At 36.6% G+C, this 15,742-nt stretch overlaps 1 protein-coding gene across 6 annotated transcripts in view; it reads left to right on the forward strand.

Annotated features, from left to right (window-relative positions):
- ZNF638 (zinc finger protein 638) overlaps nt 1-15,742 on the forward strand; it is a 133,260-nt gene that overhangs the window by 112,567 nt on the left and 4,951 nt on the right. For 4 of the 6 annotated variants that reach the window (XM_059188007.1, XM_059188005.1, XM_059188011.1 and 1 more), the window contains 5 exons: nt 4,832-4,869; nt 9,511-10,732; nt 11,343-11,408; nt 13,046-14,012; nt 14,507-14,626. In XM_059188007.1, coding sequence (XP_059043990.1) covers nt 4,832-4,869; nt 9,511-10,732; nt 11,343-11,408; nt 13,046-14,012; nt 14,507-14,626 — 2,413 coding nt within the window. The remainder of the gene's footprint in view (nt 1-4,831; nt 4,870-9,510; nt 10,733-11,342; nt 11,409-13,045; nt 14,013-14,506; nt 14,627-15,742) is intronic. The other 2 variants (XM_059188006.1, XM_059188008.1) reach the window with 2 other exon arrangements.

Below are 15,742 nucleotides of genomic sequence, written 5' to 3' on the forward strand. Positions count from 1 at the left end.
AGCTTGTTTAACCTGATAATTTCAGAAAAAATTTGGAAGTTCTTAGCAAGTTTCCCTCAGCATGGTATTTTTTAAAATTTTGTGTTTTGATATTTTGAAGTTATTACTTTATTCAGAATTATGGGGAGCAGTGATGATACAGAAATTTTTCTTCTAAAAATACAGTCCCAAATTTTTAGACTTAAAGAAAATGGAACAAGTGATTATAGAAAACATCTGCCTGAATGATACTTTACTTCCCAAGCTTTTACTCGGAACCTTATTCTTACAGCTTATTAAATTGAAAAACACACTGTTTTACTGTAGACTTAGCCCCACACCTGATAAGGTAGCCTCATAATCTTGAACATGTCATATAGTGTCCATTATATTCATTTAACAAATGATAAATTGATGGCTGTGGCAGGTAGACTAATTTCAAGGTATTATAATGGTCTATATGAGAAGTAGTTAATGCCTAAGCTAGACTAGGAAATGGAAATAAATTCTGTCCCCCAATTTTTTAAATAATTTTTAAATTATGGTTTTTAATTGACCATGTTTATAATGAGCTAATTTATTACCATCCTTGTATTATTCTTTGACACCCCCCCGTTCTTTTTTTTTTTTTAATATTTTATTTATTTATTTGACAGAGAGAGATGACAAGCAGGCAGAGAGGCAGGCAGAGAGAGAGGAGGAAGCAGGCTCCCTGCTGAGCAGAGAGCCCGATGTGGGGCTGGATCCCAGGACCCTGAGATCATGACCTGAGCCGAAGGCAGTGGCTTAGCCCACTGAGCCACCCAGGCACCGCCCCATTCATTTTTTTAACTGTAATGTTATGCAGGTATACATTGCAACTTGTAGTTGTGTAACTATAGTTACTCTGCATAAGAAGCATGAAAGCTTAAATCTAAGTATTGAAAGATAATATCTATATTTTTTGATATCTTGATTAAGAAGATAACTACAGAATTCAGTAGTATGAGAGCAGCTCTATAAATAAGGAAATAGAGTATCTGTAACTTGTATACTTGGAGGTCACTTTCTTATATTCCCATTTATTTTTCAAAATTATGCTGTTTTTGTTTTCTTCAGTTTTTGGATTATGGCTTTCCTGTACAATTGTGGTAGGGCAGTTACTGTTGAGAGGAAAAGGGAAGACTGTCTTCATGTTACTCAGGCCATTAATTACTATTTGTTGAATAGAGTCTGCTCTCTTGGTAAAGCTCCCTGTTCTAAATTTATTGCCATTTGTTTTGTAAAGCAGCTATATACCTTTATTTTCTTTTTATTGCTCTTCTAGGCTAATTTCTGTTATTTCTTGGATTTTGTATCTCCTCCTCTCTTGTTTGGCTTTTATGTTTGTTAGATCACATCATCCAGTAATTTTCCCTCAGAAAGTATGTGTGAACAGTGAACTTTTTTTTTTTAAAGATTTGTTTGTTTATTTGACAGAGATCACAAGTAGGCAGAGAAGCAGGCAGAGAGAGAGGAGGAAGCAGGCTCTCCGCCGAGCAGAGAGCTCGATGTGGGGCTCAGTCCTAGGACCTTGGGATCACGACCTGAGCCGAAGGCAGAGGCTTTAACCCACTGAGCCACCCAGGCACCCCTGTGAACCATGAACTTTTTGAATCCCTGCATAATTGAAATTGACTTTATTTGTTTTTACATATTTCATTCATAGTTTGTCTGGATGGAGAATTTTGTGCCCAGATTGTTTTTCCTTTCATTGTTTTTCTTAACCTGTTTTAGGTTTTTTGTTTGTTTTAAGATTTTATTTTTAATAAATCTCTACACACCCAGTATGGGGCTCAAACTCACACACCTGAGATGAAGAGTTGCATGCTCTACCTACTGAGCCAGTCAGGTGCCCCTTAAACTGTATTGTTAAGGAGAAGGCTGATACTTTTTTTTTTTTTTTTTTAAGATTTTATTTATTTGAGAGAGGGTGAGAGAGAGAGAGAACACAAGCAGGGGTAGGGGTAGTGGCAGAGGCAGAGGGAGAAGCAAGCTCCCCATTAAGCAGGGAGCCTGATACGGGGCTTGATCCCAGGACCCTGGCCTCCTGACATGAGCTCAAGGCATATGCTTAACCGACTGAGCCAGCCAGGCACCCCAAGGAGGCTGAATCTAATCATACCATTATGTATTTTTTTTTCTTTTGAAAACTTTTAGCATTTATTGATTGGTTCATTAAATACTTGTGTAATTCCTTTTCTGTGGCAGCTCTGTTTTAGACATTGGACTACATTGATAAACAGAGGAGATGATATCCTAGTCCTCAAGGAGCTTATACTTTAGCAGAAAAGATAGACTATAAAAAGATTATACATGTACACACACTCAATGTCAGGTGGTTAAGAAATGCTATGAAGTGTTATGGAGACCAGTCAAGATAAAAGGGTAGCCAGTAATGGATTGGGGGGAATGTTTATTTTACAGTGGCAGGGATAGTCCCTCTGAGGAATAGTTATTTGAGACCTGAACAAAGTAAAGAGAGGAGGTTTTTTTTTTTTTTTTTAATTTTGTTTATTTATTTATTTGACAGACAGAGATCCCAAGTAGGCAGAGAGGCAGGCAGAGAGAGAGGTGGAAGCAGGCTCCCTGCCGAGCAGAGAGCCCGATGTGGGGCTCGATCCCAGGACTCTGGGATCATGACCTGAGCAGAAGGCAGGGGCTTTAACCCACTGAGCCACCCAGGCATCCTGAGAGAGGAGGTTTTTAAACTGAAGGGCAAGTGTTAAGTCCTTAAGGACAAATTGGATGATTCAGAAACTCCAGGCAGGATCAGTATGGCTAGCCCAGTGAGCAAGGTTTTATCTTGGTTTGGGACTTATTCATATATCCTGCTTTAGAGCACTCAGTGAATTTATAAAGATTAGTGTGTTCCTTCACCTGAAAAAGATCTTTCTCTTATTATTTCTTTGATTATTTCTTCTTTTTAAATTTTAATGTTCTTTGTGGAAGTAGCACCTATACTGATTTTGTGGAGTATTTCATTGTCTGAAATATCTTTAGTCCATTTTGTATTTTTACCTTACTCTCTGTTGTGCATTTGTTTTTCTCTTTATGAAGAAGGAAGCAAGTTAGCTAATACAGGTATCTGATACAGATTTCCTCCGCTGTCATGCAGGCTGCTCTCCTCCCCACATAAGCTTTTCCCATGAATGGGAAGACTGCTTGTAAATACTATGGATGGGGCTTATCAACTATCATCTTTAATTTTGGTTACGTGTCATTAGAGTGTAGAATGAATACCCAAGAAAATGCCCCAATAAAGAAGGCCTTTACTCTGGGACTCCCATTACCTACACCAGAAATCCTTTCTAAGCACATTATTCAACTTTCTTTAAAGTATAATTTTCAGTTTTTAATATATCTAAAGAAAGGTAATTCTAACTCAGAGCACATGATTTGCAGAGAAGCAACCTACAGCTGATATATGTAAGCTCTAAGGAACAGATAGTTTTTGCTGTTTTGTTCACTGATATGTCCAGGGTCTAGACCTATGCTTGGTACGTAGGCACTGAAGTTTAATTCTGCTTCTGTTTTGGGCCCTAGGACATTGATTTTCTTGGTGGTTCAGAAGTATGTTTAAAAGGATTATTGTTGGGGGTGCCTGGGTGGCTCAGTTGATTAATCAACTTGTGATTTCAGCTCAGGTCTTGATCTCAGGGTCATGAGGTCAAGCTCCACATTGGGCTCCACCCTAGGCGTGGTGCCTACTTTAAAAAAAAAAAAGGATTGTTAAATTTTGTTCAGCACTTCTAGGTATTTGTGGGTTTGTTTGTTTGTTTTTAAGATTTTATTTATTTATTTGGCAGAGACAGCGAGAGAGGAAATATGAGGAGAGGAGTGGGAGAGGGAGAAGCAGGCTTCCTGACAAGCAGGGAGCCCAGTGACGGGCTCCATCCCAAGACCTTGGGATCATGACCTGAGCTGACAACAGATGCTTAACGACGGAGTCACCCAGGCACCACTAGGTGTTTTGAGTAGAAAGCTTTTTAAGTCACCTCATCTCCCATATTGATAGAAGTCTTTTTAAATAATAATTGGACAGTGAAGATGTTGAAATTTCAGGTTTTTATTCTTGGGAAAAAAAGCAGTATTTCCAAGCCTTTAAAGATAAAAAATTTTCTTTTTTTTTAAGATTGTATTTATTTGAGAGAGAGAAAATGAGAGCATACACGTATGCATGCACACACATGGGAGGAGGGCCAGAGGGTGAGGGGCTGAGAGAATCTCATGCATACTACCAGCTAAGCACAGAACCTGATGCAGGGCTTGATATCAGGATCCTGAGATCATGACCTGAGCCAAAACCAAGTCTGATGCTCAACCAGCTGTGCTACCCAGGCATCCAAAAGAGTTTCTTATTTTATATCAGCATTAAGGAGATTTTTTTTCTCATTAATTGCTCTCTGTCCATTATTCTCTATCACCTAACTTAGGGTTTTTTATCTAATGAGAAAATAATTCTAGGGGTGCCTGGGTGGCTCAGTGGGTAAGCCTCTGCCTTCAGCTCAGGTCATGATCTCAGGGTCCTGGGATCAAGCCCCACATCAGGCTCTCTGCTCAGCAGGGAGCTTTCTGCCCCCTTTACATGACTTTCTGCCTACTTGTGATGTCTCTCTCTCTCTGTCAAATAAGTAAATAAAATCTTTTAAAAAATAATAATAATTCTAGAACCTGATAGTTACGTGGACACCAAAAACTGTTTTGATATAGTTTTAAGATGTGGTCTTGTTTTTTTAGCTTAGATTTTAAGAACAGAAAACATAGCATTGATGGGATAAATATTTAAAATCTTCTAGAATAGCCTCTAATGAAATGTGGAATTGTGTTACAGGCTCAAGCTGACAAAGACCCAGAACTAGGAAAAGAAAGGTATGTTGTTTTATGCTTACTAATATTTTTGCAAGTATTTAATTACTGAATTTTGTTTCTGTATTTTATAATTGTTCACTTGTAGTAAAATGTTTGTCGCTCTCATGTCTATTTTGTATATATATATGAATGTTACGGTGTATGTATGTGGGGTTTTTTTTTTTTTTGGACTGTTTGACCAGGCATTGTTTTGTCTGTTTTTTAGTCTCTTTCAAGTATTTACTGATTTTTTTTTTTTTTTAGAAAAACTAAATTTGTAAACACAGTTTGAATTAAATACATAAATATGACTTCTTTATGAAATGTTTTGCTAAACTCTTGAACAGCTCGACTCCGTTATCAGCATTACATTCTTGTAGATTTTTCTATTCCAAAATTGTTAAACACAGTAATAAAATTTTAATCATTGTACGTTCTTTCGAAAAGAAGGTATTCAGTATATATTTTGATACTTTCTGAAGACAATTGGAGTGGGGAAACGATATTTTTAAAACAAAATAATGTATGAAAGCTTGAATGAGAGGTGAAAACTTGTTCTTCAGTATATACATAGGCTAGTGACTCACAGTCCTGGTCTGACCACATATACTACACCCTCTTCTCAGTGATTTATTCATCCTGATGAATACCGCCTTTATCACCACCTTTGCCCCACCAACTAATAAACTTCTTTTTAATGCTCTTCATTGGGAATCGCTGACTTAGAATTCTTTCCTCTTTTTAATACTAAATGATTTGTTCTTATTTGTTAGAGGTCAGTGTGGTAAGAGTTTACCAGTTTGAAAGAGCATTTTGAAAGTGTTTAAATATGGAAAGTTTGTTTAATTTGATGCGCTAATTTTAAAATACCTGAAAAGTGGGCTGTTTGATGGGTTTTTCTTAGTAATTCTTATATGCGGCTTTTAAATGATAAAGTTGATTAAGAGTGCTTAGAAAGGGGCATCTGGGTGGCTCAGTGGGTTAAAGCCTCTGCCTTCGGCTCAGGTCATGATCCCAGTGTTCTGGGATTGAGCCCCGTGTCAGGCTTCCTGCTCGGCGGGGAACCTGCTTCCTCCTCTCTGCCTGCCTCTCTGCCTACTTGTGGTCTCTGTCTGTCAAATAAATAAATAAAATCTTTGAAAAAAAAAAAAAAAGAGTGATAAGAAATATAGTGGTAACTTTAAGCAATTAGGTTTGCTATACATACATTGCCAGCACAGACTTTCTTTTAAGTTGTACACGATCATACCAATTACATTCCCATGTCTAAGAAGTAATACTAACAGCACTGTTGGCCCTAAAAGCCCACAAAGGGCAATAAATAGGTAATGCTACATGTAATATAGATGGACCTACAGTTGGCCACAGTAGCTGGCTAAGTGTATAGGCCTTTCCGAAAATTCATTTTATAGGTTAATCTCATTTTATAGATTTCATTTGACATAGTTTTAGGTCTGCAAGAACAGCTATTGTCTGTGTTCTAGTCATTTTTTCCTCTCATTATCTTGACTTCCCAATCAAAGATTCTTCTTAAGGAGTTTACAGATAGTTACCTATTATGGTAATCTTATAAAGTTAATTTTAAAATTTCTAGTACTAATAATTCCCATTTTGCAGTCAGTTTTTTTCTGACTTATATGACTTTAGAAAAAAAGATGTGGGATGGGGCCTGAATACTTCACATTTCTTGGTTGGCGTAAACTGATCCTGGGAAAATACTGGTGCTTGTTTTGTTGTTTTTGTTTTTGAAGGACTTGCAGGTACTGATTCATCATGAATGTGATCCTTTTGTTTATAATTAGTGTAAAGTCTTTAAATATATTTCCTATTTAAAGGAAATCTCTTACGGATATATCAGGAATATTCTACATTTTGCCTTTTCTCATCCCCTCCCATGTATACCGTATTTACCTTTCATGTGATTAAGGCTCCAAATAAGGATGCAAGGTACAGTTTTTACCAACCCATTAGCAATGTTGGAAAGTACTCAGTGGTCCTCTTAAATAAATACTAATCTCCAGTATTGTTAAGTTGCAGTCTAAAGTTTCTTGAAAAGTATAGCATATGGTTGTTAACCTTTGTTCTCACACCCAGCTTTTTTTGTTTTGAAACCGTGGTATTATGGGGGGATGGAAGTGGGTCAGAGGTAGAAATTAGATACCTATATCCTGAATGCCTTTTTTATTTCTTTCTTGTGCATTTCCCAAAATATGATGTAGTTTTCCTTTGATCTCTAAAAGACTGAGGTCTTTTTTGACTCTGGTATTAATAATTTCATTTATTTGACATCTCAAATGGACTTTTCAGGCTAATTTCATGAACATGGATACTTTTTCCCTATTAGCCAAAGAACTAGACATAATTTTTTGGTAAATGAATTCTGTGAAAAAGCACTGTAATTTTATTTTATTTTATTTATTTTTAAGATTTTATTTATTTATTTAAGATAGAGAGAACACAAGCATGGTGAAGGACAGAGGGTGAAGCAGAGTCCCCACCAAGTGGGGAGCCTGATGAAGGGTTCAATCCTGGGATCAGGGATCGTGACCCAGGCCGAAGCAGGCACTCAACTGTCTGAGCCACCCAGGCAACCAACACTGTAATTTTAAAAGACAAACACAAACAGCATATTAAGTCATTTTTTTCAAGTAGGTCCATATTCTCTGTTTGAAGTACTGAAACTGCATAGTGATCCATTTTGTATAAAATATAATAGCTTTTTCTACTGACAAACTTTAAATATGGTAAAGGGGAAGGACTTGCTATATCCTAGAGCCAGGAATAAAAATCTCCATTGTTACCCTTCTAGCTGAGTAGATTGCTGTTTTTGTATAACCCTAATTTGTAAAGCCTTTAGGGTTAATGGTGCAGTTCTGTAATGAGGCAGGAATTTGAATTTAATCTTCCTTATTTAGATAATAAGTTTTACAGTTTAAAAATGAAAGCTTACATTTGAGAGGTATTATTTACATAACTGCTGTAACTGAATGTCAGAACTTCTTACCTTTGTTGTATTTGTGCTGGGCCACCAGTTTTATTCTGACTAGTTCTAAGAATTTGGAACACTTAAAATCAGCCATTGGTATTTTTGAATTTAAGCGATGTGAATAATTTCAAAAAAGTGTTAAACCCTTTCAGCATACAGAGGAAGCTTATACAAATAAGTAGAATACATAATAATTAAGGTGTGTGGTTACAGACTGTTGAACTTAAATTCCTCACACTCTCTGCTTCTATAACTTCATTAGGAGGTGTTTCTCTGATCTCTTAGATCTTCTTTGGAAGTTTAAACTTAACCATCTTCGGTGGGGGTGGGGAAGACCAGTTTATTGGTTTAAATGATTGGACCCTGATATGGTAGCAAGTACTTTTTCCAAAGTTTTGAAATATTAACGTCTTGGGACACAGATACACATCACCTTGCATTGACTGAAGGGTATTATGGCCACTTTTGGGGAAACATATCAAGGGGATGTCTCATCCCCTTCTTCTTTGAAAAGTAGGAGGAAAAAAACCCCAATATTCTTTACTGTGAGGTGTTGATACGGCATCACTTTCTGGTGTCTTCCTCTAACCAGTTGCTTCTAATGTAATAAGCGAATATGTTAGTTAAATTTGATTTGTGTTGACTGCATGCTGGACATTGTTTTGGAAGCTAAGATTTTTCTTGTCACTCTTCAAGATAACCTCTGACCTATGGAACATTAATATAAAAATTAGTTTATTCTATCTCTGTCTCCGTGAAATAAGTTGAATTACAGAATCCCACACATAATTTTATTTACCTTGGATTTGGAAAGACCACAGTGAAATAAGATCGGTTGCTTTTACTTGGCATGTATTTTCTTCATTTCTTCTGAATAATTTTACTTAAAATTTTAAATTATGTATTAGAATTCTAAGTTATTCTCTGTAACTGGAAAGATTTCTTTTAATATATACCTTCCTCTCAAGTAGCCAAAGGCACCTAATTTATGTTAAGATGATTGTGTTTTGCCTCTAACTTTAAATCCAATAGAGTATTTAAAAGATACTTCCAAAGGAAGTTTTCTTTTAGGTATTGTTATTAATAAATACAGTTCTTTGGAAAAACAAATCCGTCTCACATCTTTAAAAAAAAAAAAAAAGTTGACATTGTTAGGAGTATAGCCTTTTCTCCTGACCAGTTTCTGTTCATTTTAGATAAGATTCACTGAAAATTTTAAATTTCAGTGCATGGACTGTTAGTTTCATTGTAGAACTATACAGATATTTTATTATTTCAGTAACCACTATTGGGAAGATCTTCATAATCTGAGATGTCTTACATTCACATTCAGCCTCCTCATGTCTAGTGCAAATGTGACACAGAAGGAAAAAATTGGTTGTAAGGATTGTATCAGTGGTCATAATTTTGCCATTATTTCCTTTGAACTAAAAAGAATTCTTCAGGGCAGTGGAGGATCTCTTAAAATTTTATATTGCTTACATATTTATATCAAAACGTCTTAACCATTTTAATTCTGATTGGCTGGATTTCCCAGTGCTTATTACTAATGCATCAAGAAGTCTTAACAGTTGGCATCAACAGGATTATTTATAATGGTTGAATTCTCATCATAGTTTGATTTTTGTTTGTGTTTTGTTTGTGTTCTTTTTTTGTTTGTTTTTAAATACTTTTAGCCCTGACTTGAAAAACAGTCCAGTTGATGAAAGTGAGGTCCAAACAGCAGCTGATAGTCTCTCTGTTAAACCTAGTGAGGTTGAAGAAGAAACTGTTCCCAACGTTGAAACAGAAACATCCGTACAGCAGGAAGAAACTTGTGAGGAAGAACCTGAAAAGGCACTGTGTGACTCTGACTTTGCAATTCAAACTTTGGAAGTTGAAACTCAAGAAGAAGAGATCAAAGTGGAAATTCCTCTTGTATCATCCACTCCAATAAGTATTGAATTATTCACTGAAAATGTAGAGGAATGTGTTTTAAATCAGCAGGTGTATACCAGTGACTTTGAGAAGGAAGAGGCAGAAATTATTAACCCTACAACAGAATTATCAACATCTGACACTGCATTTATAGAAGAAAGGAACATCAAAGGAATTCTAGAAGAATCTCCATCTGAAGCAGAAGATTTCTTTTCTGGGATTACACAGTCTATGATAGAGGCTGTAGCTGAAGTGGACAAACATGAAACTGTTTCAGAAATAGTACCATCTACTTGTGTTTTGGCCTTGGTACCAGGAATTTCCACTGGGGATGAGAAGGCAGTGAGCACAAAGGTAATTTCTGAGAAAAGTAACATGGATGAAAAGGAAGAAAATGAATTTAATAGTAAGGAAACCAGAATGGATCTGCAAATAGGAACAGAGAAGGCTGAAAAGAATGATGCTAGGATGGTTACAGAGAAGTTGGAAAAGATCGTGGCAGCAGTGAAAGAAAAGCCTGCAGAAAATGCTGTGACCAAGGGATACCCGAATAAAGGAATGGGTCAGGCTAATAAGCCTGATGAAACTAGTAAAACTAGTATGTTGGCTGTATCAAATGCATCTAGCACTAAATCAAGCATCAAAGCCGGTATGGTCTCTTCTCTAAAGGCAAAAGCTACTTCAAAATCCGAGAACCAGAAAAGTTTTCTGAAATCTGTACTCAGAGATCAAATTAATGCTGAAAAGAAGCTTTCAGCCAAGGAGTTGGGTCTCCTTAAACCTACAAGTGCCAGGTCAGGCTTGGCTGAAAGCAGCAATAAATTCAAACCCAGTCAGAGCGGTGTTACCAGAGGAGGCAGTGGAAGGATCTCAGCCCTGCAAGGCAAGGATTCTGAACTGGATTACAGGGATATTACAAAACAATCTCAGGAAACAGAGGCTAGACCCTCCGTCATGAAACGGCATGACAGCAACAATAAGGTGAGGAGGGTAGGAAGAATGGCTCAGTGTATCTTTGAAATGAGTAGCTCTGCTGTTGTAGCTTTGGAGTAGGAGATGTAATCTTGTTTTGTACTTTCATCTCCTCACTCCACTCCCAAGTTCCCATTTCTCTTAATGATTCTACTGATGGAAGCCAGTAGACATTTAGAATAGTAAGCTCAAGTTTGTAATTTATTAACAGGTTTGAAAAGCACTGTTTGGATAAAATGTGGTCAGAAATACAGGTGTGCTTTAAAAACAATAAAAAGAAAAGTCTGCAGTGACTCTCCTGAGGTGATTTACTACTCTGCATCTGAATGGGAAACCGTTTTCTCTTTTAATTGAAACTCCTTTATCAGCTTACTGATTGCCTAACTTAGACATTGTGGGTATTGGGAAGAGAAGATGAGTGAAACTGAGTTTACCTACAACTTACACAGAGGATGCCTATGTTGTTAAAATGATTGTTGACTTAGTGTGGTATACCTGTTAACTATTTGCATAATTGAATGTTTGGATATTTTTTGGTGTTTGGATTTTAAAAAAAAATAGAACATTAATAACATGGTTGTAAATTCTATTTTTCTGTATTTTTTACTTAATATTTCAGACCTTGGCTGGGCAAAACACTAAGAATCCTAAAAGCACCACTGGTAGAAGTTCCAAATCTAAAGAGGTGAGAAAAAATTCACTAACACTAATAAGCCTTTTATTCTGTCTTTCCATAGTAGAGTTCATCTATCTTACCACTAGTGTCTCTCCTATAATAATCAATTTGATAACAGAGCAAGAGACAGGAATGAGGTATTTTATTTTTGACCCTACCACCAATTTGTTTTTTGACCTTGAGCTAGGCTAAGTTATTGGTGTTCATGGTGAAGGGCAAAAAGTTACGCAGGGACGGGAAGGGAATTAGAGTAGAAAAACCCCTCCAATCTCCTTTGACAGCAGTAAGTTATAAACATAATAGAATCATGTGTGTTAAAGAAGGGTGGTGTTTGACTAGAATCCTTGCCATTTTGTGGAACTTCCGAACAGGTGGTCCTTTCGAGATGGCTCAGTTTAACCTAACTGGATAGGATCTAAGATTTGCTTTCCTGGTACTAAGCTCTCCTGCCAAATAAATGTGTTATTTTTTTGTTGTAGTTTGATATTTTAGGTTTTTCCATTCATAGAATATTTTTTTGGTCATTTTATCAGGGCACAAAGGAGAAATGTTAGTTTAAGAAGCATAATAAGTATTTTAAAAACATAATAAGGATGATGTTTCTGTTGGCTTATTAATAAATTTATACTATCAGTTAATAAATTGATGATATGAATGCTTAAATGTTTCTTTCCCCCCCCCAAATTACTGGGTATATGTTCTTTTTTTTTTTTAAAGATTTTATTTATTTATTTGACAGTAGGCAGAGAGGCAGGCAGAGAGAGAGAGAGGAGGAAGCAGGCTCCCTGCTGAGCAGAGAGCCCGATGCAGGACTCAATCCCAGGACCCTGAGATCATGACCTGAGCCGAAGGCAGCGGCTTAACCCACTGAGCCACCTAGGTGCCCCTGGGTATATGTTCTTATGTCATTATATATGCTAGTAATTAGTCATTGATAGCATACTAAATTTGTAGGAGGGAATTTATTTTCTTTAGTAGTGTCACCATTTTTCAAATTAGAGATACTATTTTTTTTTCAAGTGAATTTGGCATTAAGTCTTATTTAGTAAGAATTTTTTCATATAACTTTCTCTAAATGTAAACTTAATGTTGTTTAACATTAACATATTAATATATTATGTTACTGTTGTATAATGTTTTATATTAATGTTGTTGTAGCTAACTAGATTATACCTAGTTAGCTATTTACTTTATAGCTACATTCGAGGTCCTTCTAATAGCCGGCTAAGTCTCCTAGAACACTTGTTAGGTATCATTTAATAGGGAAAAATGAATTTTTCACATTGTGCTTTGATAAATGCTCTACACTGTTTGATAAATACTTTAAATGTAGTATTTTTTTGTGTTTCATATTTCAAAAACCTGGACATCATTTAGGAAATGCAGTCTTAACTGAATTTAAGTAAAGGTGGAATTGGGTTGATATTTTTAGGATTTTACCTTTGGTATTGTTTGCTCTGTGGATTAGAGCTAATTCATTTGTGTGGCCTTAAAAAATAGTTTATTTCAGCCTATAGGAAACTTCTTTGTACTGAAATTCTCACAGATGATATTTCATGTACATTTGCTGGGACTATTTGGAACCTAACCAGTTATCAGTAATTGCTTCTATTTACAGGTCTGTGTTTTTGTTTTTTTCTTTTTAGTCTCTTCAACAGGAACCATTATTTCCATTTAATTTGGATGAATTTGTCACTGTGGATGAGGTTATAGAAGAAGTAAATACTTTTCAAGCCAAGCAAAACCCACTAAAAGGAAAAAGAAAAGACAGTCTCAAAAATACCCCTTCCTCTGAACTTAACATAAAGAAGAAGAAAGGGAAAACTCCTGCCCCTCGTGTTGTTGAGGGAGAATTATCTTTTGTAACATTGGATGAGATTGGGGAAGAGGAGGATGGAGCTGCACACCTAGCACAAGCTCTAGTAACTGTGGATGAAGTAATTGATGAAGAAGAAATAAATATGGAAGAAATGGTAAAAAATTCAAATTCACTCCTAACATTAGATGAGTTAATTGATCAAGATGATTGCATTTCCCACAGTGAACCTAAAGATGTTACTGTACTGTCAGTGGCTGAAGAGCAAGATCTTCTCAAACAGGAACGTTTGGTAACTGTGGATGAAATTGGAGAAGTTGAGGAGCTACCTTTAAATGAGTCAGCCGACTTAACTTTTGCCACTTTAAATGTTAAAGGAGATGAGGGAAGTACTGGAAGGGATCCTATTGAGTTCATTTCTTCCCAGATGCCTGAAGACCCTTCTACTTTAGTTACTGTAGATGAAATACAGGATGACAGCAGTGATCTGCATTTAGTCACTTTGGATGAAGTAACTGAAGAGGATGAGGACTCTCTGGCAGATTTTAACAACCTTAAAGAAGAGCTTAATTTTGTTACTGTTGATGAAGTTGGAGAAGAGGAAGATGGAGACAATGATTTAAAAGCAGAGTTAGCACAAAGCAGAAATGACCGTCCCATAGATAAAAGAGGGGATAGGAAAAAGAGAGCTACGGACTCAAGGAAGGTGAAGCTTGAAGCCTTTTCCCAAGCTGGTTCAATAAGTGAGAATGTTATGGAAGAGGATCTGAAAACCATGATTCAAAGACACTTAGCAGGTAGATACTTAGAAGTAGTAATTTTTCTGCTTTATGAGGGGATTACATTTAAAATTTTAAAACTTGATGTTGTAGCCTTACTCATAATTGTCCCTATATTGGTATAAGAAGTTAATGAAGAGTGAGGGCCTGTGATATTTTCAAAGGAATGTGTACAAGTTTACAGATTGCTTTTAGTTACAGAGCAGACTGTCCTCAGTTATCATACTTCCAAAAAAAGATGACAAAGCTGGAAGGTAAACTACAGTGCCCAAGTTAGAATGGAAATGGTATATTTGTGTTACTGGAAAAGACAGCTTTTCATTAGTAGAAGGGTTTTACACCAGGCTGCCTCCCAGTTTTTCTCAGATTTAGGATTTAGAAGAAATTGTAAAGGTGTCATTTCACTTTTAAGTAATATTTTGATGGTATAGAATAAGGTTTAGCTCACTTTAGGGAGATCGAAATAACTTCTGAACTAAGAATGGCATGCTATTACTATAGCAGTAAATCAGACTTTCTCTTTAAAGCTAAAACGCCAACCAAGAGAGTTAGAATTGGGAAAACACCAGCATCGGGAAAAGCTGTTGCGACAGACCCAAGGAAAGGTGAAGAGGCCTTCCAAATTTGTGAAGGTAAAGCAGGATTGATGGAAATGGGGAGGAGAGTAGAGAGTAACACAAACTAGTGGCTGAAGTTCTTAAAGGTCTACCATCTAAGAAGAGAAGTAGAAAAACAGTGAAATAGAGTGGGGGTGGGGGTGGGCAAAGCAGCCTTATCTGGATAAAGATTTTAGTCTTTGTAATTTGGAGATAATGGAACATAATGGAATGGATAACAGAATAATAGGCAATCCCTTTTGTGATAGAAGGTGACAGTAGAATATGACAAATTTATGGAGATGATATACGTGAGAGATTATTCTGACCATGTTGCCTCATCAAGTAGAAATCACTGCTTATCCACCTCTTACTTGTGGACCCAGATGCCTTGCTTTGTGGAGGCTGCCATGCAGACAGCCAAAGATGTCGTAACATTGAGAAAATTTATGCTGAAACAAATATGGACCGGTATCTAGTAAGAGAGGTACTCTAGTCCCTCAGATATTTGTCATTTTGTCCATTATATTCATAGCAAAAAATAATAGAAGGATAGGAAGAGAAGCACACAGTTCGAGATCTCAAGTTAACAGAATCAGAGTTAGAGCGAAAAATCAGTTACTAGGGTGACTCAGCACTACAGGGGATCCTTCATATGTTCTCTTTGATGCACCCTCCTTTCCTTTTGCTTTTCTATTCTGTCTTCTCTAAGGAAAAACTGCCAACTGTCATTGAGTCTCAGTTCATTGAACCTGATCTCAGCTGGGCTGTTGGTTATAGGCCTCCTTTCTTCCCCATTTCCCAACCGGGTGTAATATAAGTCTTTTCCTGCTTTGCATCACGTACTGCTTTAATCAGCTCATTCCTCCCTGGATATCCTTGCTTTTATTTCCATTTACCAGAGCCAGTATGGGAGGTCCAGCTCTGCCAGTTTCTGTTTTATATTCCTTGACAAGTCACCTACAAAATACGGTCAAGTCTTTCCCATTTAAAAAACCATGCCCTTAACCTTTGAATCCTCTGGCTCCCACCTTGTCTCTTTTTCCTTTCAGGGGAAAGTATCTGGAAGTAATCACCTATTTTTACTTCTTCCTCCCAATGAACTGAATGTATTTTGGCTTCTTTGTAAACTACCATTCTGAAGTTTATATT

Source organism: Mustela lutreola, chromosome 9, assembly GCF_030435805.1.
Source record: "Mustela lutreola isolate mMusLut2 chromosome 9, mMusLut2.pri, whole genome shotgun sequence".
Lineage (NCBI taxonomy): Eukaryota > Metazoa > Chordata > Mammalia > Carnivora > Mustelidae > Mustela > Mustela lutreola.